At 44.1% G+C, this 25,026-nt stretch overlaps 1 protein-coding gene across 2 annotated transcripts in view; it reads left to right on the top strand.

Annotated features, from left to right (window-relative positions):
- Positions 1–25,026, top strand: part of DNAJC7 (DnaJ heat shock protein family (Hsp40) member C7) — a 28,717-nt gene continuing 3,691 nt past the window's right edge. Inside the window, exons 1-9 of one of the 2 annotated variants that reach the window (XM_069603808.1) lie at positions 1–697; positions 13,045–13,133; positions 14,093–14,217; positions 14,573–14,686; positions 15,321–15,395; positions 19,529–19,647; positions 20,289–20,442; positions 20,956–21,120; positions 21,955–22,046. In XM_069603808.1, coding sequence (XP_069459909.1) covers positions 621–697; positions 13,045–13,133; positions 14,093–14,217; positions 14,573–14,686; positions 15,321–15,395; positions 19,529–19,647; positions 20,289–20,442; positions 20,956–21,120; positions 21,955–22,046 — 1,010 coding nt within the window. In that variant the 5' untranslated portion in view covers positions 1–620. Of the gene's footprint in view, positions 911–13,044; positions 13,134–14,092; positions 14,218–14,572; positions 14,687–15,320; positions 15,396–19,528; positions 19,648–20,288; positions 20,443–20,955; positions 21,121–21,954; positions 22,047–25,026 lie in introns of both variants that reach the window. The other variant, XM_069603809.1, reaches the window with a different exon arrangement.

Here is a 25,026-nt window from a genome sequence, read left to right as displayed (position 1 = left end):
GTCATTAGGGTGAGGAACCAGTTGGTACTTGGAGGTCCAGAGGGGATGAAAGGCGCGGTGCGAAGACGCCCTGCGTTCCCCAGGCTTGGTTGGGCAGGGCTTCCAGGGGCCGATGAACACTAGGAAAACTGGATTCAAAGTGTCTCTTCTTGCCTTTCGCAGGAGGCGGCTGTGGACATACTCAAAGGTCGGGAAGGTATTAGTAGGGGGGGGCTCTTTATCTCCAGAGTCCTGGGTCACCGCGTCCGTACCCAACTCAGACTCCCGGAGCATCACCAGAGACGCTCTAGGATTGGAAGTTGTTATGGCAACGAAGCTCTCGGAATACTGAGGAAAGCCGAAGCCTAGAGAGGCGACACCCTCTTATACCCTCTTCGGCCCCCACGGGTAAAGTGGCGCCCCCTACGCACAGGAACCGTCCTTGGCCCCCCGCCCCGGCGCGGAGACCACCCTGGGCCGCCGGGGGCGGGAGGCCGCTCTGGCCCGAAGCGGAGCCTCTCGCTGGTAGACCGGCCCGAAGGAGCCCCTCTGGGCGCAGCGCCGGTGAGCTGCTCGATGCTCCGACCGGAAGTGCTCTTCACCGCCGACCTCCCACCCGGCTCTTTGGTCCCGGCGGTAAGATGGCGGCTGCCGCTGAGTGCGATGTGGTAATGGCGGCGACCGAGCCAGAGCTGCTAGACGACGAGGAGGCGAAGAGGTAACTGGGTGGCAGGATAGGGGAAGAGGCGAGCTTCAGCTCCATGGCTCCGGGAACCCCGTCCTTGCTGTGGTGCAACCCCTGTAGAGGCGATGCCCCGCCCTCCGAGACCCCCCCCCCCCCAATCTGAGATTAAGTCCGGATGGACCCCCTGAAGGGGCGCTCTTGGAGGTTTGCCCTCCTCTCCCGCTTCCGCCTTGCTGAGGAGCTGAGGTATGGCCTTGTACCCCAAGCAGAGAGGAAGGTCGTTCTCGTTGTAGAGGCCAGGTCTCTGAGGGGATCTTGGAGGTCTTTTGCGGGGTGGAGGAGGCGGCACCGCAATAATGCTGGCTTCTTACACCGCCCCCGACTCCCTCCTTCTCTTGTTAATTTCTTCTCTTGTTAATTTCTGTACCTTGTTGTCTATCAGCCCTTTGCATCTCCAGAGCTTTGGCTGTCCTCACCCCTTTCCTTCGTAATCGTAGCCCAGCGAGCACTAGTTGGGCCCGAGGTGACTGTGTGTGTCTCTATGATCGACCTGGTGGCCCTTCGGTTACCCCAGAAGTGGAAGGTGATAGAGAAAGAAAAAGAAGGGTGAGGGGTTTTGTCTCATGCTGTACACGTCAAACCCTCTCCCTCCACCCTTCCAAAGATCCTCATTCTTCCCAGGGCTGTTTTTTAAGTTAAGCAGCAAGGAGGAGGGCAGCTGCTTGGGCTGTTGGCGCTGCTGGGCAGCCGCAGTGGCTCGAGATTGCCAGTCCGGACCAGCCAAGGGAGCTGCTGAGTGAGTGGTTTTCGAGAACACTCTGGATTTTGGCTACAGCTAAGGCAGGTTATTGGAAGTGGGGCTGGAACACAGTTGTGGATAGTCATACTTGTCCTGAATATGGAGCAGAATTAACAAAAAGCTTCTGGAAGTTTGTAGCCCTTTCTTTATCAACTGCGAGTTAATTGACTACAGTTCCACAGTCTCTTTCCCACATATTTCTTATCTTTATATCAAGGCCATTCTGGCTTCAGTCTGGGTGGTTTGAGGTGGTGGTTAGTTCATGAGATCTGAAGTCAGGATTCCGAGATTTTGTTTTTTTTCTTTTTAACTATCCAGATTTGAAACAAGAAGTACTCAAGGAGGCAGAATGAATAGTTAACTAGCTTAAAGGTGGTTACTGCAGCCAATTGTCTCAAGTTCCTGACTTGTTGGGAGCTGAGAACCTTGACAAAATGTAATTTGCAGGTTAGTAGGTCCCTGGGATGGACTATATGTAATTTAAAGTGAATTCAGTATAAATTTCTGATGTAGGCACTGTCCCTAATTTGAGTTTCACATCAAAGCCCCTGTGTAAACCAAATCTTTTCCCTTAAAAAAAAGTTTCAGCCTTAGAGGATATTCTATCATGCTGCTAAGTCACTTCAGTCGTGTCTGACTCTGCGACCCCATCGACAGCAGCCCACCAGGCTCTGCCGTCCCTGGGATTCCCCAGGCAAGAACACTGGAGTAGGTTGCCATTTCCTTCTCCAGTGCATGAAAATGAAAAGTGAAAGTGAAGTCGCTCAGTTGTGTCCTACCCTCAGCGACCCCATGGACTGCAGCCTTCCAGGCTCCTCCGTCCATGGGATTTTCCAGGCAAGAGTACTGGAGTGGGGTGCTTTTGCCTTCTCCGATATTCTATCATAAGAAAAGGTAAAACAGGTGCTGCTGTAATGTGACCAGGTGATAGCACTTGTCTGCTCAGTCTGACCCCACAGACTATAGCTCACCAGGCTCCTCTGTCCATGGAATTTTCCAGGCAAGAATACTGGAGTGGGTTGCCATTTCCTCCTCCAGGCAGTCTTCCTGACCCAGGGATCGAACCTGCATCTCCTGCCTTGGCAGGCAGATTCTTTACCACTGCACTGCCTGGGGACCCCCATCATACACACAAAAACACGATATTTGCAGGCAGTTAACAGAATAAGGAAAGGTGTTAACTCACGTTAACTGCCTTATTTCATGGAGTTCAAGATTTCATTGAGTGTAAAATACATGGTTGTTTTAGCTACCACTAAGAAAAAAAAGGCAATGGCACCCCACTCCAGTACTCTTGCCTGGAAAATCCCATGGACGGAGGAGCCTGGTAGGCTGCAGTCCATGGGGTCGCTAAGAGTCGGACACGACTGAGCGACTTCACTTTCACTTTTCATTTTCATGCATTGGAGAAGGAAATGGCAACCCAGTCCAGTGTTCTTGCCTGGAGAATCCCAGGGACGCGGGAGCCTGGTGGGCTGCCGTCTCTGGGGTCGCGCAGAGTTGGACATGACTGAAGCGACTTAGCAGCAGCAGCAGCAAGAAAAAAACAAAAAAGCATCCTTATGAAATAGACTTGTATGTTAAACATACAGATCTTTTTATTTTTATTTTTTTTAGATTTTTTTTAGATCTTTTTAAAACATAATAAAATATAAATGTTTACTGTCTATCACATTAAAAAAGTCAAAAGGAAAATATAATGAAATAAGCAAAAATATCACAGTTTCACTTTGTGTCTTGTAGAACATCCTTAGGGGGGTAAATATTGGACTCTGTTAGTGAGAAAAAGCCTTGTTTATATGTAGATTTCCAATGCTGAAAATGGAGTGGTGACTTAGAGGTTTTGAAGGAATATGGTTTCGCATTTTTTATGTATTCTGGAGTCCTCCTGTGTATTCACAGCAGAGGGCAGGAATAGGTATGTCTCTTACAAATGCCCTTTACTATCTGACTTGGTTAGTTGTTTGGCCAAGTTTGTGTTGTCTCTTGTTACAGTCATAGTCCCAGTTCACTTGGGGACAGAAACGTTGATGGGTCTCTTGGGTTATTTTTGTAAAGTCCAGCAAGGAGTTCTTCCTTGTATTGTGGCCCAAGGGTAACCTGCTTCTGAATTGTCATAGTCCCATAGGGGGCAGAGTGAGGTGCTTTCAAGATGTTCAACCTCATGGTTGTAGCATTTTAAATGGCTGCATGTTTTATTTCCTTAGCTTTAGAGTCTCTAGAGAGAAAGAAATGGACTTCAATTTTTTTTGCCTGTCCTTCTGTACAAAATTCTTTTTTCCTTCATAGCTGAGAGGCTAGAATAAAAGGTGTGTTAGCTGGCAGTCCAGAATAGATCAGGCTTCTGAATATGAGGATTATTATTTCTCTTTGCCCACCAGAACAGACAAAGCTGCTTGGGAAGCCCAGAGAACTCAATTTCTGAGGTTGTTTATTTCAGCTAATTTAAGGTCTTCTCATTTTCCTGAGAAGTTGCTGATTGTTTTACCTAATATATGAATGAATGCCTATCTTGAGTGCAGGCTCTCAGCTCACATTTCCTGAATTGGGGAGCAGTTTGGTCACTGTAGGTAGTCTTTATTATGGTAAAATCGAAGGATTTCAAGTTGCTTATCAAGAGAAGAAGCACTTGTGTTTCAGCATATCCCTTGGGGATATGACTGGGCAGTGAGGACTGGAAGACCCTACAGGAGCCATTGGCTGAGGAGCAGAGCATACGTGCACGCTCAGACGTGTTGGACTCTTTGCAGCTCCATGGGCTGTAACCCACCAGGCTCCTCTGTCCATGGGATGTTCCAGGCAAGAATATTGGAGTGGGTTGCCATTTCCTCCTGCATGGGATCTTCACGACCCAGTGATCCTACGTTGGCAGGCGGATTCTTCACCACTTGAGCCACCAGGGAGCAGGGATCCTAACCTGATTCCTTGGGCTGATCATCTCAGTATCTGTTTCCCTGATGGAGAAAAGCAGGAACAGTCATTATGAGGCCCTTTCTTAGTACCTCGGTATTGTAAACTAAACTCATGGAATTTCGCCTTTTATTTCTCTCTGCATATTGGTCGTGGGAAGCACTAAACCCTGGATCCCTATCCAGGAGTTGCTATTCAGTGCAGCTCCTTGGGGTGTTTTGGAGTTTGTGGCCTTAACTGTGGAGCTTGCCGGGATGCCTCTCCCCCTTCTTCCCCACTCTGTTTCAGATTCCTAGGCTTTTGTCCCCCTAAACTCTCTTGATGTTCCAGGGCAGGCAGCTTGACAAAGCATGCAAGGTGAATGGGAATTGTCTTTGACCTTGAGCCCCAGTCAGAGAGAAACTCTGTTCTCAGCATTCATTTTCGTTTTGGTGTGCTCTAAGTACGTGTGGTGTACTCACGTGTGTCCCGTGAGGAAATGGGATCTGGGACAAATAAGTCATGGTTAGGGAAGGGCTAAGCCTAGGAATACAGAATCCTGAATACCGGCAAATAATTGATTGAACCCTGATACTAACAAGTGACAAAATTGTTAATTAATCATAGCAGGAGCAAAAGTAGAGTTTGGAGGAAGGATGTCTCTGTTTTCTGCTGCTTTCATTCAGATCCACGTATTAACTGAAGCCAGGTAAATCGAGCAATTTTAATAAAACGTTGGCCCAAGTGAGTGGCAGTTGCTCTACTGTCTAGTTCATTCCCAACGACCAGAACTCTGATTGGCTTAAAGCCCAGGCTTATTGTACATTCCAACCAATCAGGGATTGGTTTAGTCATTGAAGTTAGTAGTTTTAAAGTTTTTAAAATCTGCCTGCTAGGCACTTGCCTTTGCTTTCTTTCTCTAGGCCTTTAAGAGATTGGAGAACAATGGTCGGTGGCTGCCTAGGTGCCTTGTGGTCTGATGCAAAGTCCCTCTGAGAGCCCATTTCTCCCTTACTTCACTAATGTTTGGTCCCCTTTCTCCTGTGCTGAGTGATGTGGAAGTTACTTAGAGGTCGTTCCAGGTATTCTTTTAAACTGTCTTAATTTCAGCAGTAAGAACAGGATTCAGCATGCAAGTTATTCCAGTAGTCTGTTCATTTTATTGGATTGACAGTTTTTTTCCTTCCCCATGCAAGATCTAAACAGCAGTTTCTGTGTTTTAGCCCACCATGGCAGGGATATAAGTGATTGAGACTTTTGAGAATGGTAATATGAGCAGGAATATTTGACTTTCAAAGTCTGATTCTGAGACCTAATGTTCTATTGGCATATGACTTTGTGTGGGGAGGCCAGATTGTCCGATAAGCAAAGTGTTAACTGTCTCTTCTCATTCTAATATTAGGCTTCTGGGGAGGGTGTCTGAGACAAGCAGGACCTTGTCTTATTGGTGTTGCTGTCCTGAGAATTCTTCCTCGTGTAGTTTGCTCTGAGATCATCAACCACCTGATGAACTCAAGAACCAAGAAAACTTGGGAAGCAAAATAACAGTTGGTAATGTAGATGCCTGACTATGGTTCCCATCTCCACTCCCCCCCACCCCTCTCACACACATACACACAAAAAAACAACTTGGAAAGCAGCCTTTTTCATAACTGTAGTTCCTCAGTTCTAGATTTCTTGGCCACATCGCCTAGCTAGGATCGCAGGGATCCTAGTTCCCTGTTTGGGGATCAGACCCAGGCCCTCCGTAGTGGAAGTGTGGAGTCCTAACCAGGGGATTCCCCAGCTCTTGATTTTTGATGCATGATAGTGTCCCTGTGAGGGTAGTGGGAGATGTCACAGAATGGGAAACCAAGGGATAGAAAATGATGGATTCGGGGAGATATTTTGAAAACAAGTTTCTGGCCAACGCCGAAAAGCCAGTGGCTGTTGTCCTCAGAGTAGCTTCTACCAAGCTTACTTCTCAGAAACAGCCTTACGGTTGGGTCTCCTGTGCCCAGGGGTAAATGGAGGTTAAGTAGATGCCACAGATTGTGACATCCCATTTAAGGAACTAGCATAAGTATTTAACAAAATTGAGTTCACCATTTCTTTGAGAATATCCTTCCGCCTTTAGTGATGGAATTTCTGTCCAGCCTGACTGCTTCCTTGCTTCCTCTTTTTCCCTGCTGAGTAGGAGAAGACCACAGAGCCTGCTCCGGAGCATTGGCTGGTGTCCTTCCCTGCTTGAGCAGTAGAGAGCGCTGTTGCCTTGTGTAGTCCTTGTCTCTGTCTGCCCTTGGCAGCTCTTGGTCTCTCTCTTCTGGCTCTGCCCCTGTTGAGACTCCTGCGAGTGTCCAGACAGAGGACAGTTTGAACTGGTATATTTTCTTCATCTCCATCTCCTCTTTTCTGGGGAGGGCGGATGTTTTAACTGGGCTTTTTAAGTGAAAGCAGAAGCTTTCTATTCTACAGAATATTGGGGAAAAGAAGCTGGGTAGCCCACCGTTCACCCCACTCCAGTACTGTTGCCTGGAAAATCCATGGATGGAGGAGCCTGGTAGGCTGCAGTCCATGGGGTCGCTAAGAGTCGGACACGACTGAGCAGCTTCACTTTCACTTTTTATTTACATGCATTGGAGAAGGAAATGGCAACCCACTCCAGTGTTCTTGCCTGGAGAATCCCAGGGACGGGGAAGCCTGGTGGGCTGCCGTCTATGGGGTCACACAGAGTTGGACACGACTGAAGCGACTTAGCAGCAGCAGCAGCCCACCCTTACCAACATGTAGCAGCTGGATAGAGACCACGTTCTGTTTTCTCTGGACCTTTATGAGGCCTTTGTTTGCAGTCAGTACGCAGCACTTTGCATTGCGCAAACACTGTTATCTATGAAATGGCGTTGTTGTTTAGTTGCTAAGTCATGTCCAACTCTTTGTGACCCCTTGGACTGTAGCCCGCCAGGCTCCTCTGTCCATGACATTTGTTCCAGGTCATATGTAACTTCCACCTATTCATGTGAAACTTAAATTGTTAGGTTAGAGGACTAAATGGAAAGAAATCGAATAATGTGCATTTGGTAAGTTGGAGTGAAACGCTTCTCGCTCCTCTTACTTTGCTCTCCATGAAGGCCCGAGAGAGTACACATGGCACAGCCCCTGTGGCATGCCTTTGGGACAAGAGGCTCATACTGTGGGAAGGAAGGAGGAATTCTACTCTGAAACTGGCCAAGATCCTGTAAATTCTGAAGGATGGAGGGCATTTCTAGATCAACGGGGAACTAGTAAATCTGATTGAATAAAAGACATGGGTGCAACAGTCAGAGTAAGGGTGACATTTTGGAAGTAGAAATACGATACAAATGCAGGAAGGATATTTAACCCATTGACAGTATAAAGTGTTATTATTAAAAGCCTGAGGGTAAAGAAAGGAAAGATATCTTGTTCTGTAAAGTTATTCCTGCCAGTAAAATAGTCTCCAGGTCAGAGGCCCCTAACACTTCTTTGCTCTAACAAGAAATCATTTTGTCCCGAGTTGTAATTTTAGCAAAGCTGGAGTTTTCTTCCACTTCTGAAGTAGCAAAATACATCAGGAAAACACAGAGGAAAAAAGAAAACCTCGTTCAAGCTGCTACATATGTTTTAATTTAAGCTGTTATTAATGGCTATTGGAAGAGCTGAACTTTATGAAAAAATCTATTCTAGCCCAATACTTGAAATAAGAGCACAGTGGTTCACCCACCACGCCCTCACTTTGATCATTCAGAAATCTAATCAATCAGTATTGCCTCAGTTGCAAATGTAGAATAGCGAAGTCTTTATTTTTCATGCATTGGGGTAAAATATATCTAAAAATGGTATATCACAAGTATACCTGTGAAGTAATTCCGAGAGAACCCAGTAATGTTGAGACATTTCAAAAACAAAAACAAAATACTTGCCAGTGAATCCTGCCTCAAGTGAGAGCTGAGTAAAGTTTCTAAATACTTTGTTTCTAGAAGGTAGACTAATTGGCCTAAGGCAAAGGTATTGTTTAAGTGTTTAACGTGGAAGTATTTAGAGAGAAAATGGGAGTTTTTATAGAGCAGCTAACTTGGGACACATTATATTTCAGCTTTGGCGTTTTAATGTGTTTTTAATTTAGCTGAGTTGTAAATGTGCAAAGTTGGCTGGTGATCATAAGCCCAAGTTGTCTGATTTGATCACATGATGCTGAACCCTGCTAAGACCTGTGTGATACCAAATGATTCCCTTGGCAGGGTTTGTTGGTGTAATTAGCATCTGTGAATGAGTGCTAAATTAGAGAATGGAACTGCATGATCAGAGGATGTACAGATTTTTAGTGCACATGTAGTGTTAGAAGAGCAGGTTTTCATGCTGCAGCTTTCTGATTAATGAAGTGATTTCTGAAAAGTAAAGAAATATATTTTTAAGTAGCAAAGCAGAACAAGAGTGGAGTGTCTTCTCCTTACCTTTGTCTGTGGAGAGAAAGCAGCCTGGCCCTTTGGCACTGATCCTGCTGTGGGACACCTTCCCATCATACATCCAAAGAACAGAGTTTTTGGAAAACATTTCAGTAGCTGTTTTCAATAGGAATTTGTTGCTGACTATTAAAGTGAAAGGACTGGTCTGATGGAGGTAGTCATTCCCAGCATCTCTTAGTGAATCAGAGAAGTGACACTTATTCTGCCTGGAGTTGATCCAGGGATTGGGTGTGGAACTGGATAAATTAGTTTTAACCCCAAAACCTTGCCACTAACAGGATCTAGTGGGGAGAACTTAAGACTGGAAGATTTAGGAGACCTGTGCAGCCCCCTTGGGTGCCTTACGAGCTCTTCCTCTATTGGAAGACACACGATATTGGGTCCTCATTGGAAATGTTTTGAAATTTTGAAAATGCATTAGAAATATAGTGTAGATGTTAATCGTGACATCGGGTCAGCTGTGGCCAAGTCTATATTTTGATGTGGTATTGTATTTCAGGGTTTAGTCTGAATTTTATTTTGCAGCCATAAAAATAATATATAGTTTGATGTAGTCCCTTTTGAATCTGTTCCTTTTTTAACCCGATCCAGGTGAACCCAATTAATCCTAATTCTTCATTTTTTTTTAGTACTGATGTGTTTTAGTTAGGTACATGTAACCTCACTTGGTTCTCACATTAATTGACTGGCAGTTGAGTGGAGTGACAGAGGCCACTGCCAGATTGCCCTCAGTTCCAGTGTCAACCAGCTCTCCTGCTTTTCCAGTCCTGTGCCTTTGACATCTCATCCTTTAGTCCCTTGGCTGTAAGGGCAACTTGAACAAGCTTCAGCCCTTTCTCAGACTCCCAGGCAGGACTTGAATGGATTTGACCCTGGAATTGTTCCTGATGCAGCCTTGTTCAGTTCTTGCTGCTGCCATGCTGGATTCCAAAGATCCACTCTTGGCTGGTCTCACAGGGTCAGGCCCATTGGTCAAAACTCATTGTGTGGTGGGGAGGTTCGCAGTGAAGGAGGGTCTCTGCTTTGGTTGTTGGACCTGGAGGCAAAAAATAAGCATTCAGTTTAAAAGCACTAAGTGCCCATTGTTTAGGCAGCTGTTAATCAACCATGTTTCTATGAAAATAAGTCCTTTTCATGAGGCAGTTGTGTGGGAATAGCTAATTCTGGCCTGATGCTGTGCAGTGTGAGGTTAAAAACATGGTAACTTGTCACAACACAATTCTTCTTGTTCTTTCTGCTGTGGGCTGACTCTACATTACTCGCTTTGTTTGCTCTAGAATGGAATCTACTCACCATTTACTAAAATGAAATGCATTTCTTGGGGGAGGCAAAGTCCAGTTCACTAGGTCATGCATCTTAAAGGGAAAGAAGCCCTGCTCGCTCTGTGACTAATTGTTAGGAGTGTCATTTGACTCATTTAAATCCAGATTGCCTGTCTGGAGTTGGGTTTTATACACTGGGGCTATTTTGTGTCTTAGCATTACAGATTAATTTTTTAAATCTCAGGCAATAGGTAGAGGTGAGTATTAGAGAGAGCTCAGTATAGTAGATAGGGTACAGCTCAGCTTCGGGATCTGACAGGTGTGGGTCAACACCCTGACCTCCAGCCAGTTTTTAACCTCTAAGCCTTAATTTCCTCCTTTGAACCATGGGAATAATGAAACTCACCTGATAAGATAATGTATGGAAAGTACCTGGCCTCAGTAATGATTACTGATTTTCCACAGAAGTCATATTTTGAATCTTGAGTAGAAAGCCAGTGCTGAACTTATGGCCTCCTTCTCTTTCAGGAAAGAAAGGGCACCTCTATGTAGCTCTCCAGATTGTTCCCTCTTTGACTGACAAGCTTTCTACACTGACACAACATGTATCAGAGTGCCCAGCTGCCTTTAGTTTTCCTCAAGAATTTGTGTGGTCTTAGCCACTGGCTGCAGAGAAGGCAGTAGCACCCCACTCCAGTATTCTTGCATGGAAAATCCCATGGATGGAGGAGCCTGGTGGGCTGCAGTCCATGGGGTCGCTAAGAGTCGGACACGACTGAGCGACTTCACTTTCACTTTCCACTTTCATGCATTGGAGAAGGAAATGGCAACCCACTCCAGTGTTCTTGCCTGGAGAATCCCAGGGACAGCGGAGCCTGGTGGGCTGCCGTCTATGGGGTCACACAGAGTCGGACACGACTGAAGTGACTTAGCAGCATCAGCAGCCACTGGCTAACTGAAGAGAAGGCTAGGTCTTCTCAAGTACAGTTTGGGCCCAATGCCTCTTTTGCATTTTCTCCTCCCATTTCTTCATAGTGGTTTGACTCAGCTTTTGACATCCAGTGTTGGAGAAGTCCTTTCTTCAGTCTTTTGGCATGTCTGCTCTTTTTTTCTTTAATATTTATTTATTTGGCTGCACAGGGCCTTAGTTGTGGCATGTGGGATATAGTTCCCAACCGGGGATCAAACCCAGGGCCCCAGCACTGAGAGATCAGAGTCCTAGCCACTGGACCACTGGGGGAGTCCCTGGCGTGTCTGCTCTTAAAGGATAGGCTCTTCATCATTTTTATAGTGCGTGGCTTAATTTACAGGTGTTCACCGTGTAGAAAGATTGTGCCTGGTCTTATAAGTCTTGCGCTTGGGGGTTCTTCCTTGAGAACTTTTAATGGCAGAAGGCCTCTTTACAGCATTGTGACACTTGGTGTAGTAAAATTATTCAAATCCATCGCAGATCAAATCTGTCAGCATTTATAGGTCATTTTCCTTTTCTTCTGAGTTCTTTTTTTTTTTTTTTTCTTAGTTCCCCGAGCAGGGATTGAACCTGGGTCCCTGCAGTGAAAGCACCAAATCCTAACCACTGGACTGCCAACGAAGTCCCCCATTTTGCCTCTCCTTTCTGCTAGCAGACCTTTCATGTTAGTAGGTCTTGCCAGGGCAGTGATGGAAAAAACTGGAAAGGGAGATCGCCTCAATAAAAGGTGGCTTTACCGGTTTATAGTTTAAAATACACAAGTAAATAAAATCACAAATCTCCCCAGTGGCACAGTGCACAGAATCAAGCTGTAAACTTCTTGTACCATCACCAAGGTTAAGAACTGTACTTTCATCTTCCCTTCGGGCAGCACTTGAACTGGGCTCTTAGTAGTGTGTTAAGGAAAGAAAAAGGAAAAAAATTTCGTTATTCTTCCTTATAACAGAATGCCCAGATATTTAGTTATGTTACAGTAATTATTTTGGTAAAGAATTATCATTGTCATTCAGGTTGGTCATTAGGGTGATTCATCAGAGTGATTTTGGGTATCTCTAATATAGGTTACAAGTTTGTTCTTTGAGACATTGTTGGTCATATCTGATTTGATTTTAGTTTTTTGGTCAGAATTATAATTCCCCATTATATATCATTGTTTCTTTTTGAAAGTATAGTTTGTCTCATGGCACAGCTTCAAAAAATGGATCTTGGACTAGGGCAGAATTTTTGATATTACCCATTGGGAGGTTATGCAAGGTACTAGAGGGATGGTCAAGGGAGCAGTAAGCATCCACAAAGATGTGACAGAGAGACTTCCGGTAGGCGGGTCCTTTTAGAGTGTGACTCTGGCAGCCGATATTGTGTATGCCTCCGTCACCCGAGTTCTCGGTGTCCCGTCACTCAGCTCTGCCCTCCGTTTTAAACACCAGTATGCTGTGCTTTTCACGCTTTTGTCACCTGCTTTTGCTCTGTTTGTCCTTCCGGTGACCAATGCATGAGCCCAGTTTGGAAAGAATAAATCATCAAAATTCCAAGGCTACGACTCATTCCACATTGAGAAATCAGTTACCCCTGAAAGGAATTACCTAAAACTGATTTTGTCAGTTTGCTAAAGAGGCAGAATTGTGACACAGTGGAAAGGAAATAAATATAAAAATTTCGTCTCTGTGAGAGAGTGTCTATAAGTTGGTGTCTGTCCTAAGGGAATGAGTAGAGGTAGGGATAGTGAGAAGGGAGGTCAGGCAGCATGGGAAAGTTTTCTTGATTTAGTTTGAATGTATCTAAGTGACCAAAAAATACAGCATCCGAAAAACTCAGATTCTCTCATTAGCACCTCCTTTTGGTCCATCAGCCCGTTGAACAAATCTATAAATTCCTTCAAGTATCACATTAACTTTCAGCTCAATGTGCCGGGGACGCGAGACCGAAAGATTGCTCCCATAAGATTGTAGAGGTCATTCCCTGGGTATTGTAACATGATTCTCTTTCTCTCTCCTTTACAGAGAAGCAGAGTCTTTCAAGGAACAAGGAAATGCCTACTATGCCAAGAAAGATTACAATGAAGCTTATAACTATTACACAAAAGCCATAGGTGAGAAGGAATATGCTGGAAAATAATTTGCCAGATGCTGTTATAAACAGCTCCTCTGTAAGAAGGAACCTTTCTGCTTAGTGGATTGATAACTGTTAACTGTGTGAACTGTTTTGTGTTTAATGACCTGAAAGAATAACTTCCTCTGGCTCAAGCAGGTGATTCTTCATTTGGCAAATTAAAGGCAGTTCCAGAAATTCTAGATAATATGGCAAAAGGATATCCACCTTAATCCTCTCAGCCATTGCCAATTCATTTACTGTCTTAGAAAATGACCTTTGTAGATTTTTAAATTATTTATTTTAATTGGAGGCTGATTACAGTATTGCGGTGGTTTTTGCCATATGTTGACATGAAATAGCCATGGGTGTACATGTGTCCCCCGTCCCGAACCCCCCTCCCACCTCCCTTCCCATCCCATCCCTTTGGGTTGGCCCGTACACTGGCTTTGAGTGCCCTGTTTCATGCATGAACTTGGACTGGTGATCTGTTTCACACGGAGGAAACCAGAATTGAGAGACCTTTGTAGATATTAACAAGTTTTAGTTACATGCTCAGTTTGCAGTATTTTAATCTCGTATCAGCATTTTTCTCACCTAACTTGCTCCGTCTGCACCTCCAACTCAACAAATGCAAATTCATTTTTGTATCTTACTACATAAAATACAAATCATTAAGATAAATGTGCTAACCCCTCACTCCTAAAAGATAATCAATACACTTTAAAGCTAAGTATAAATTATTTCTAAATAACTTTTATTTGTAAATTGATTTCACCATTGTTACTGTCCATTGCACAAGTACTCAAAAATTTGGCCATGGCCTTTAAAGAGAGCATGCCAACATTCCTGTTACAGTTTGATTGTCTTAATATAGTTCTGAGGGTGTTGGCGTCCCTGAGTTTTCGAAGCAGTGACCCATGCTAAACTTTGTTTCACATTCTTCTGCCTTTCCTGTAGATATGTGTCCTAAAAATGCTAGCTATTATGGGAATCGAGCCGCCACTCTGATGATGCTCGGAAAGTTCCGGGAAGCTCTCGGGGATGCACAGCAGTCAGTGAGGTTGGATGACAGTTTCGTCCGGGTATGTAATAGGGCTGTTTCAGGGGTACTAAGTTGCTTATACTTGAGTTCCTGTAGCCCAGGGTTTCTCAGATTTGACATTATTAACATTTTGGGCCAGATAATTCTTTATTGTAGGAGGCTGTCCTGTGCATTGTAGGATATTTTCAGCAGATTCCTTGCTTTCCCAGTTGTGACAAGCAACAACATACCTAGCACTGCTGAATGTTGCCGTGGAAGGCAGAATCACCCCTGGCTGATTACTGCTGCTCTGGCTCTTTTTATCCCTTGTTGGTTTTGTGTGGGTGTTCCTGCTGTTGATGTCCCTCTGCTTGGCCAGTCATGTTCCTTTTCTTCCCCGTTTGTGTTTCTCCTAGGGACATCTACGAGAAGGCAAATGCCACCTATCTCTAGGGAATGCCATGGCGGCGTGTCGTAGTTTCCAGAGAGCCCTAGAACTGGATCACAAAAATGCTCAGGCCCAGCAGGAGGTATGGGCTTGGCCTTGTCTGTATCAGAGGAAACACGGTGGTGTATTTGGGAGGAATAGTGACTTGAAAATCAGAACCGAGATCCTGTCTCACTTCTGCCATCAGCCACACCTGGGTGACTGTGCACAAGTCTCATAGTCTTTCAGAGCCTCAGCTTCCTTATCTGTAAAAGGGGTTTTGAATATGACTTATAGCTTTGGAAAATCTGTGAAATGTAGAGAGTTTCCGAGTTGGTGGGAGTGGGGCGTGGGCAGATGCATCAAGGAACTGATTTGAGTGAGGTTAAAAAAATTTGTATGAATTCAGATCCTAATTAAATTGTTAGCAGCTAAAACCTGTTTTTAATTCCATTTTCTTATGTACCTTGTTTACTGTTGGATACATTTTAGTGAGAATCTCACCAAACCCCTGACAGTGCCTCTTATTTTATGTTTCTAACTTTTAAGTTCAAACTGAGGGTGAAGGTTGGGCCTTAACCTTTCTGTTAAGAAGTCTTGGCTATATCTTCACCAATATGACTTGTGAAAAGTCTGTGGTTCTGATTTTCTTTAAATTCATCAAGGCCCTGTTGGGTTTTGTGGTTGTGGAATCTACAGCTTCATTAAAACTCTCTTATATGATTTTTCTGGTATAGTTCAAGAATGCGAATGCAGTCATAGAATATGAGAAAATAGCAGAAACGGATTTTGAGAAGCGGGATTTTCGGAAGGTAAACTACAACTGTGTAGAAATCTCATCTACACTTCTCTCACAAAGTTCTCTGTGTGTGTGTGTGTGTGTGTGGTAATTAGAGGAATAAAAAGGTACAGAAGATCTAAAACAATAATTTCCCTTTAATTTGGCATTGACCATTTCTTTCCCTCTTTTTTTCTTAAAGACTTAATTTGTTTAAGAACGTTTTAGGTTCACAGCCAAATTGAGAGGAAAGTACAGAAATTTCCCATAGCCCTTCTGCCCCACACTTGCATAGCCTCCCCCATTATCCACATTCCCCAGAGGGGAATTCCAGAGATATATTTGTTAGAACATGTTTTGGGCAGTTATGCATAAAGCTGCTCTAGACATCTGTGTGCAGGTTTTTGTGTGGCTTTAAGTTTCACCTCCTTTGGGTTAATACCAAGAAGTCCAATTACTAGATCCTATAGTAAAAATTTGTTAAATTTTACAAGAACCTATCAAACTGTCTTCAAAAGTGGTCTGTATCCTTCTGCATTCCCACCAGCCAGGAATGAGAGCTCCTGTTGTTCTACATCAACAGAGTTAAAAAAATTTTTTGTTGTTGAAGTGTTTTTTTTTTTTTCTTAATTTTATTTCACTTTGTAATAAAAAGCAGTACAGGTCTGTTACTTGAGTTCATCCCTATTTCTAATAGGAGGTAGTAGCCTAAAAGTGTGTTAGTTAGTAAAGGAAAAGCCAGTTGGAATTAAATATTAAGTTTGGATTACATATTTTTATTAGAATAATGAGAGCTAGCTTTAATACCTGTGAACTGAACGCAGCAGAGACCCCTTTTACGTTTTTGAATAGTGTTTATAGCCTGTCATTAGGCTATAAACACTACCCTTTTGACGTTAAGCGTTTCCATGAAAGCACACCACTGTCCTTTATGGAGCTGTATGACAGTTCATGAAAAATGTACTTGGCAAAGGGATTGACCTGTGTGAAACACGGGAAAGGTATCCGAGTTGCAGGTATCTTTCTAGGTCTTCAGCAATGGAACTTGGAAGCAGCTTTCACTAGTTTCAAAGGGAGGTAAGTGGCCCTGAAAAGGGTTAAAAGTCACTGATAAGGATCAGTTTTCAGGATCACTTAAAAGAAGTTTGTATCATCCAAGAGCTGGAGTTGTCAATTCATATGTGGGAATTTGCTCAGTACTTTCTGTAGCAGGTCCTCAAATGCTTGATGAAAGGGTATAGTTAAGAATCATTCTTAAGTCACAGACTGTGATGGTCTTTTTATTTGGTAATATCTGATTAGCTTATAGAGTCCGCATTAACTTCTTAGCATCCCTCTTCTGTCCTTTGGTTTTAGACACCGCGGTGTCTTTGTAGTGTGATTCGTACTGCGTGTGTGTGTGTGTGTGTGTGTGTGTGTGTGTTTGGAAAGCAGTTCTGCCTCCTGTCTTTGTAGTGTGATTCGTACTGTGTGTGTGTGTGTGTGTGTGTGTGTGTGTGTGTGTGTGTTTGGAAAGCAGTTCTGCCTCCTGTCACGTTTTCTGAGGTTTACATAAGCAAAAGCTTTGTGTCGAAAGGCGGTCTTTTGGGTTTCTTTTCTTTCTTGCCTGTCCTGGAGCCAGAATCCCCAGTTTGTGACAGAATCCTCTGTTTGTGACATCCCACCCCCACCCACCCCCCCACTGTAGTTCATGGTGATGTCACAAATGAAGAATTATGATCCTGGCAGGGGAAACAGATGAACTTGTAAGAAACAAAGATCTTCTTTGCCTGCAGCTGTCGATAGTCCTGGGGAGGTGGGGGTGGGAAGTGAAGCCCTGAGGCTCCAACTGACACTCCCCACCAGGAGCCAAACCATCTCGGTACAGAAACTAGCAAAGGCAGCAGGGTGTGACTGCTTACATTTGACTGACTGCTCTCCCCCAATTCTTTTTCTGTTTAAGGAGGGGAAAATTAGCACCATGACTCACCTACTCAATGCCTGCATTTTCCTATGGTCCTTAGAATTTCCAGAGTATAACCTGTGCCATTCAAGGAGAGGCGTCCCCACTTTTGACACTGCAGAAAAGTCTTCCAGGTGCAACAGCTCATGGTGTTTACTTACTCTCCCTTACTTTTAAATTTAAATATTTGAATAAATGCTATTCTTGGTTCAGAAGCTGGAAAGTATAAACAGTGATAAGTGTTTCCCCAAACTTGTCTTCCATCTGTCTATTTCTCACCCCCGGGGTAAGCACTGTTCTTGTTCTATTTTCTGCTACAGTTTTGGTCTACATAAATAAACAAATACAGATTTTGGCCGTGCTGTGTGGCTTGCAGGATCTTAGTTCCCCAACCAGGGAGTGAACCCGGCCCCTGGAAGAGAAAGCGCCAAGTCCTAACCACTGGATCACCAGGGAATTCCCAACAAATACAAATACAGATTCTTCATTTTCTTTTTTTTTCTCTTTCTCTTTTGAATGAAAGGTAATAATGCTATGCAAAGTTCTATACCTTGCCCTTTTTAAAATTTTTTTACTTAATAGGCCTTGGAAGTCTTTCCATATTAGTACGTAGAGCTTCTTCATTCTCCGTTAGATCCACATATTGTTCTGTGAATGTCTACATTACTAACTAGTCTCCTGTTGATGGAATTTGAGTTATTTCTATGTTTTCAAATTTCATCACTTCTTGATCCCGATGACCAGGTTTTTAGAGGGAATAGGTGTCCCTGAACTCCAGATTTCTCTGTTGGATCAGTTATTCTTAGGAGAATATGATTCAAGAAGGATCTCCCAGGAATAGCAGATAAACAACAAGTGAAAGCTCAGAGAACAAACTGAGAAAAAAGATGGGAATATATGGAGAATCTTTATTAAGCTGAAAGACTGAAAAAAATCCGAGCTGTGTGTGTGTGTAACTTACAGTTTGGTTAGTATAGTGACGTGGTAAGTATAGTCTAGGACCACTGAAGGCGAACTAATATATTGGATATTCTAAAGTGGAAGAGTGGCCACCAGGGCAGTCAGTGAGATGTGAGGCTCGCGCCACAGGACGGAGGAAGCTGTGAGTGGTGTCAGTGGCGTAGGGAACAGTGACTCTATCAGGTTCTTTTTTGCTGTTCCTTGTCTTTATTACTAGGCTAAACATGAATTATGCAAAGTAGCAAATAATAGTATTCTAGAAGAATGAGAGTTGTTTTTTTTTTTTTTAAATTTTATTTCTTTTGGGCTTCGCTGGGTCTTTGTTACTGCCTGAGAGCTTTCTCTGGTTGCAGTGAGTGGGGGCTGTTGTCTTTATGGTGTGTGGTCTTCTCGTTGTGGTGGCTTCTCCTGTTGCAGAGCATGGGCTCTAGAGAGTGTGGGAATTCAGGAGTTGCAGTACGTGGGCTCGGTCCCCCTGCAGCATGTGGATTCTTCCCAGCCCAGGGATCTCACCTGGGTCCCCTGCATTGGCAGGTGGATTCTTAACCACTGGACCACCAGGGAAGTCCAAGAATGAGAGTTTTGATCACAGTCACTGTCGATTGGATTCCCTGTGGAGGCACCTTAGCATGGTGATGAGGGTTATAGGCTCTGGGTCTTCGTGTCTGAGATCAAATTCTATTCTTATCACTTACTGGCTTTGGTGACCTTGAACAAGTTAGTTTAATCTCTAGTTTTTTCATCAGTCAAGAAGGGTAATAGGGACTTCCCTGGTGGTCCAGTGGTTAAGAATCCGCCTCCCAATGCAAGGGACACAATTTTGATCCCCGGTCAGAGAAGAGAACTAAGATCCCACATGCTGTGGGGCAACTAAACCTGGGCGCCACAGCTAGAGACAGTCATGTGCCATAGCGAAGAGCCTGTGTGCCGCAATGAAGACCTGATCCAGTCAGATAAGTTAATTTAAAAAGTAATAAAGCCAGAAAAAATAAAAATAAAGGTAGTAATACAACTTTCTTGATTAAATTTTTGCGAGCATTAAATGAGTTAGTGTATAAAATACTCAGTAAGTGTCTGCTGCTGTTGTCATCATCTGGATCAGCTGCTCTCCTCATTTCAGTGGTTTAATCTGGTAATTTAGGAATGTTTTTAAACCTCTGGCATTACTTTCCCTTAAATCTTTCTGTTACCTGTGACCAGACTAAAGTGAAGACATTTCTGGAGTTCAGGATGAAGAATCTCATTTGCTTTCTTTTTCCCCATAGGTTGTTTTTTGCATGGACCGTGCCCTAGAATATGCCCCTGCCTGCCATCGCTTCAAAATCCTCAAAGCAGAATGTTTAGCAATGCTGGGTCGTTACCCAGAAGCACAGTCTGTGGCCAGGTATGAAGCCAAGCCAGTTCTGCAGTGAAATGCCAGATAGCACTGGACAAATGTTGTCCAGCAGCTCTCTACATCAGGAGTACGTACGGTCCTATAGATAGGATGATCAGACCTTCCTGGGACTTATAGCCAAAGGTTAGACCAGGTCTGAAAACCTAAGGGTTTTACAAAGTTCAATAGGTACTTGACCTGTATGTAAAAGAACAGATGTTAAGTGTTCTTTTGTTTCTACTCAAGGGGTTTGCAAACTGTAAAGTACCAGTTAGTAAACACTTTAGGCTTTGCAGGCTGTGTGGTCTCTGTTAACATTTCAACTCTGCCACTACAGTGTAAAAGCAGCCATAGATAATAGATAAACAAATAGGATTGCTGGATTTCAAGGAAACGTTATTTACAAAATCCAGCAGCAAGTGGAATTTGGTCCTGTGGGCTGTATCTGCCAACCCTGTTCTAATTAAAGATTGTGAGACACAGTGTGTAAAAGGAGGGAACGGGTAATTTTGGAGGAGTTCTTGGGAATCTGCCTTTGGATTCTTTCCATATTAGACACATGGTCAAGGAAAAAGAAAAAAGGCCAAATGATAGTAACGGTGAGGGAAATCCAGACCACAGCTGAATGTGCCCCTTTCTGGCTGTTGCAGTGACATTTTACGAATGGATTCCACCAATGCTGATGCTCTGTATGTACGAGGTCTTTGCCTTTATTATGAAGATTGTATTGAGAAGGCGGTTCAGTTTTTTGTACAGGCTCTCAGGATGGCTCCTGACCACGAGAAGGCCTGCGTTGCTTGCAGAGTAAGTTCTAGGCACCAGATCTGGGCAGGAAAGAAAGCTTCCTTTTTGCACCTTTATGACAGGGTGAAAGGTTTCCGCCAGTCACAGGGAATGTGATAGCACTTCTTCCCACCTTGCCAGGATGCTTGGTTCTTTCATTAGAATTTATTTCAGGACAACTTTGTATTTGCCTGAAGGTAAATACGATAATTTAGAGTCAGATCCTTTTAATATCTCAGTGTTTTTTCTTTTTTTCTTCCTTCAGTGAAGAAAAGATAGTCATGCTTATCCTGGGGAGTAGAGAGAGGTAAACGCTGGGTAGCACAGGTCTCATTGGTATTGTTTTGTAAATCTCGGTTTCTCCTGTCCACTCCGTAGCAAGCACCAGTGAGCAACAAATAGCCTAGGTGGTGGGGTTGGGCAGGGTAGGGGGTCATCCTGGGATCTAAGAAACAGAAAATAGACTCTGGACTCTCTGCAGTGGTCTGAGCCTTTCTGGATGTGAACTGAAACTCCCCTTGCTTTTCTCTATAGAATGCCAAAGCACTTAAAGCAAAGAAAGAAGATGGAAATAAAGCATTTAAAGAAGGAAATTACAAGCTAGCATATGAACTGTACACAGAAGCCCTGGGGATAGACCCCAACAATATAAAAACAAATGCTAAACTCTACTGTAATCGGGGTACGGTTAATTCCAAGGTAAGCACTTGGTCTGTGACTTGGGGCCTATATTTTTCAGGGCCAACAAAAAGTCTTGGGAACTTTGCCCAGTGAGGGTAAACCAGATGAGAAGAGAAAAGGTTAATATTTCAGCTTATGAGGAATGAACTTCTGAGAGGCAAGCTTTTATTTCTTCTGTGGAATTTAGGGACACTTGAGGGACAGTTTGGAAGGATATTCCCACCTGTTCTTCAAGATTCTTTCTTATAGTAAAAAAATGGCTGGGGGAAAAAAAAGAGAGAATGGCTAAAGGCATTGAGACAATTTTTAAAGCAAGTGTTGCTTCTTTTTGCCTAACCAAGTGATTCTTTTTTAGGAGGGATTCTGAGGACATGAGAATATTAGACAGGCTTAGTTTTTTCTCCAGTATAACCGATGGTCACCCTGCTCATTGGAAAATACCCTAAGTGCTGTCCCATGCAACCATCAGGAAACAAGAATAGGCTCCTTACTCTTGCAGAGTCCTAGTGGTTTAAAAAAATTACAGTAATTCTTATTCCTGCAGTTGGCCTCTGAAAGAATAGGAGGCAAGAACCACCCTTCCTCTTGCCATGTCTGGTTGGGCACTAACCTGAAACAGTAGATGTGGTTTTTGCTTGCAGCTAAGTGTGCCTGGCTTCCATCACTTAGAAAAGAACCCAATTTTGAATTTGGTGTCCTTAGCCCTCTGAGGGACTAGCTTTCTAAGAATGAATGTGACAGTGGGCCAGCATGACTAATGGATCCTCTTAGAATTCTGAACCCATGGCCACAGCTTCTGGGCTCCCTCAGTCACCGAAGATGTGAAGTATGACTGCTCTCTCTCTCCTGAAGCTTAGGAAACTAGATGATGCAATAGAAGACTGCACAAATGCAGTGAAGCTCGATGACACTTATATAAAAGCCTACTTGAGAAGAGCTCAGTGGTAAGTGCCTCTGGTGGGTGGGGGGAAGAGGGCATTGCTGCTGGCCTGCCAGGGGAATTGCACTGTGGATGATGAAGCAGACCCGGGGATGTTGTGAGGTCATTTGGTCCTTCCCCCTGCCTCTAGGTGGGATTGTTCCAGCCCTAGAGCTATCTTTATAGACCTCCAGCGGAGGAGATTGCACAAGCTCCCTCAGTCTCCCATGCCTGTGTCTTACGCCCCTCACGGTCAGTAAGTTTCCTCTGATGCCTGACCCAAATTCCTTTTGTTAAAGTTTAAAATCCATTTCCTTTGGAGATTTTATTTTGTGTTGTACACTTTTGCTCTAACTTGACACAGTGCTTAGCACACAGTAGGTGCTCACTCAATTAATGCTTTGTTGAATGACTGTATGGTGCTTGGAAGAGGAAGAATAAGGTGTCTCTTGTGGTAGTTTAGAGTTGTGCCTATCCTGTATGTTCTGGGTTAGGGAAGACAGTGCTTCCGTAGGAAGGGATTTAATCTGGCTCCGCATCCCTGCAGTATAGGGAAGTCCCCTTTGAAATATCCTTGTCTGGCGAGGTTATTTATGAGCCAGGATGTGCCTGCCTAGATCCAGCGCTTAGATTTCCTTCAGAGTCAGGTTGCTCTGCAGCATACTTGTTCATCTTATTTTTGAAGCCGCTAGACTCTTCTCCAGACAGGAACATGAGCAAGGGCTGAGAGAGACCGCTCCCCCAAATCCATCTTACTTCAGATTATTTCCCAGACAGAGAAGAACGTTCTGTCTTTTAAAGTTCCTAGAGGAAGACCCATTTGTTATGTCCCAGTCCTCCCACAGCCGTCGTGTTCCTTGTGGAGTGTCCTAGCCAAAGGACAGGTGTTACTACTGCTACCTGGTGAGCAAGCTCATAGTTCCTCAGGCTCCCCAGTCTCACCAGTGGTGAGAGCATGGGCTGCCTCCCGTTTAGTGTGCCCCAAATTATCCACGTTTGTGAAAAATAGGAAAACTGCCCTCCTGTGCAGTGCTTTTTTGTTTTTTTTAAGTGAATTTCTAAAGTAGATGACTAAGTCTGTCACACACACAATTATATTACAGATTCTATGAGACTATCAGTCATCTCGTCTTTTCATACCACTTGCAGACATGCATGGAAGCTTTGGAATACAGAAGTGTAGTGTACCCTTTGACCAGCTAAAGACTTATTTTAACAGATAGAAAGTATTGTATCCATGTTTACGGCAATGTTACTGTTAAAGAAAAAAAAGCAGACTCTCACCTAGATGTCTGGTAGGGAGGGCGTGACTGGAAACATAAGACTGTATCAACTCAGTGGAACACTCTGAAGCGTTTGAACAGGGAATGGGAAGAGAACAGAAAATTCTGAATTTGTTAGGAGGGTAATGGGAGGAAAGATTATGTTTTATTTATATGTGTGCAATAAACAGAAATTGCTTTGGTCAGATAGCTCCTTATCTTTGTGGGAGAAGCAGAACTGTCCTCTGCGTAGGTCTGCTGTGAGATCCTGCCACAGAGCACAGCTTGCACTGTTGGGCACAGTTGGCTGAGAACTTGGCAACAGCCCCCTGGAGCAGCTGGGACTGATGAGACGTCCTGGAGATTAGCTCAGGCTGAAGCCTTCCCAGAAGCCTGAGTGCTGCTGGGATCTGCGTCAGCTCACCCCACTGGTGGGGAGAGGCCGGACCTTTGCTGCAGTTCCTGTCACGGGCTGAATGGAGCTTTCCGTTTCCCCTAAAGCTCTACTTTTCTTTTTCTTTTCAACATTGTTTTCTCTAATGTTAGGATGTCCTTGAATTTTTAAAAAAAGTGTGAAGTGCAACTGTAACGTAGGTGTATTTAGTACGTTATGTAAGGGTCTGGAAGGTCCATCGGGTTAGCTTTTTTGTCACGTCAGTCTTTACCCAGAGTTGTTACTAATTTTGTGTTCCTTCAGTTTATATTATTATACTTAATCCTGAAAATGGGCTCTCTGCATTCTTAGTAGCATTTGTGCCCTGCATTTCTGGGGCATTGGTTTTGCGCCGTTTTTTAAAAGTCATGAATCAAGATGTGGCCAGAAAATTGGAGATGCCTAAGAATGTTGGGCTTGTCTCTCGCCAGCCCCATCAGTAATGCTCCCTCCGCCCTGGCCTCTAGGCCTGGGGGTGCTATGTGATGTTCGCAAAGATGAGCTTGGGTAGCAGCGGTCTGAGAAATTGAACCTCTCTCTGCAGTTGGCAAGCTGCACTGTGTGGTCACTCTCCACTCCCCAGCTGATGGTGACTGTTTCTGGAATTCCTACAAGAGTCTGTTCAATCAGTAGGCCAGTCTCGGAGCGAGTGATATCATCAGGAAAATGCCACTTTATTTCTGTGGAAGAGACATAAGATTTGGCGATCAGCCTGTCAAGCTGGTTTCCTCCCATCTTGGGTCAGGGTCCCTCCTTCCTCTGTGCCACTGAAAGAGAATCAAGCCTGTGTTCACAGTCTCCTTTTCTGTCTCACTAACCTATATCTCTCGGACTGACTAGTCTTAATGGAAGCATTTGCGGCAGCCACCACCTTGAACTTGATCCTTCTCGTGGCTGACTAATCCCACATCTCTGGATTGGAGCTGGCCCCGCATGTTTATGGCACTTTCGGTTTCAAAACTCTTCCATATCCATTGATCTCACTTGATAATTTTTCTCCCTTGTTTCAGTCCCAAGTGTCAAGTAGGTGCCTTCACATGGTCTCTCCTAAGGTGATCCAGATGCCTCTCGGTGGCTCTGAGTGAAATCAGAAGGAGCGTTCTCCCCTTGGTTGCTTTCTCCTCAGAGCAATGTATCACTTTGCTGGTGGGTGCAAGTGGCGTGAGACCTCTCTCTTTTTCTTGAGGAATTGGTAGCGAAGTTTTCTTGTGGCTAGCTTAAGAACTCCTATTTCATGAAGCATCTCAACCAAAAGTTTATGTCTCTTGCTTGAGCCATGCCTCTTTCCCTAGATTGATACCAAAGGCCAT

The sequence above is a fragment of the Ovis canadensis genome, chromosome 11 (assembly GCF_042477335.2).
Source record: "Ovis canadensis isolate MfBH-ARS-UI-01 breed Bighorn chromosome 11, ARS-UI_OviCan_v2, whole genome shotgun sequence".
Classification (NCBI taxonomy): domain Eukaryota; kingdom Metazoa; phylum Chordata; class Mammalia; order Artiodactyla; family Bovidae; genus Ovis; species Ovis canadensis.
This window is presented reverse-complemented; position numbering and strand designations above follow the sequence as displayed.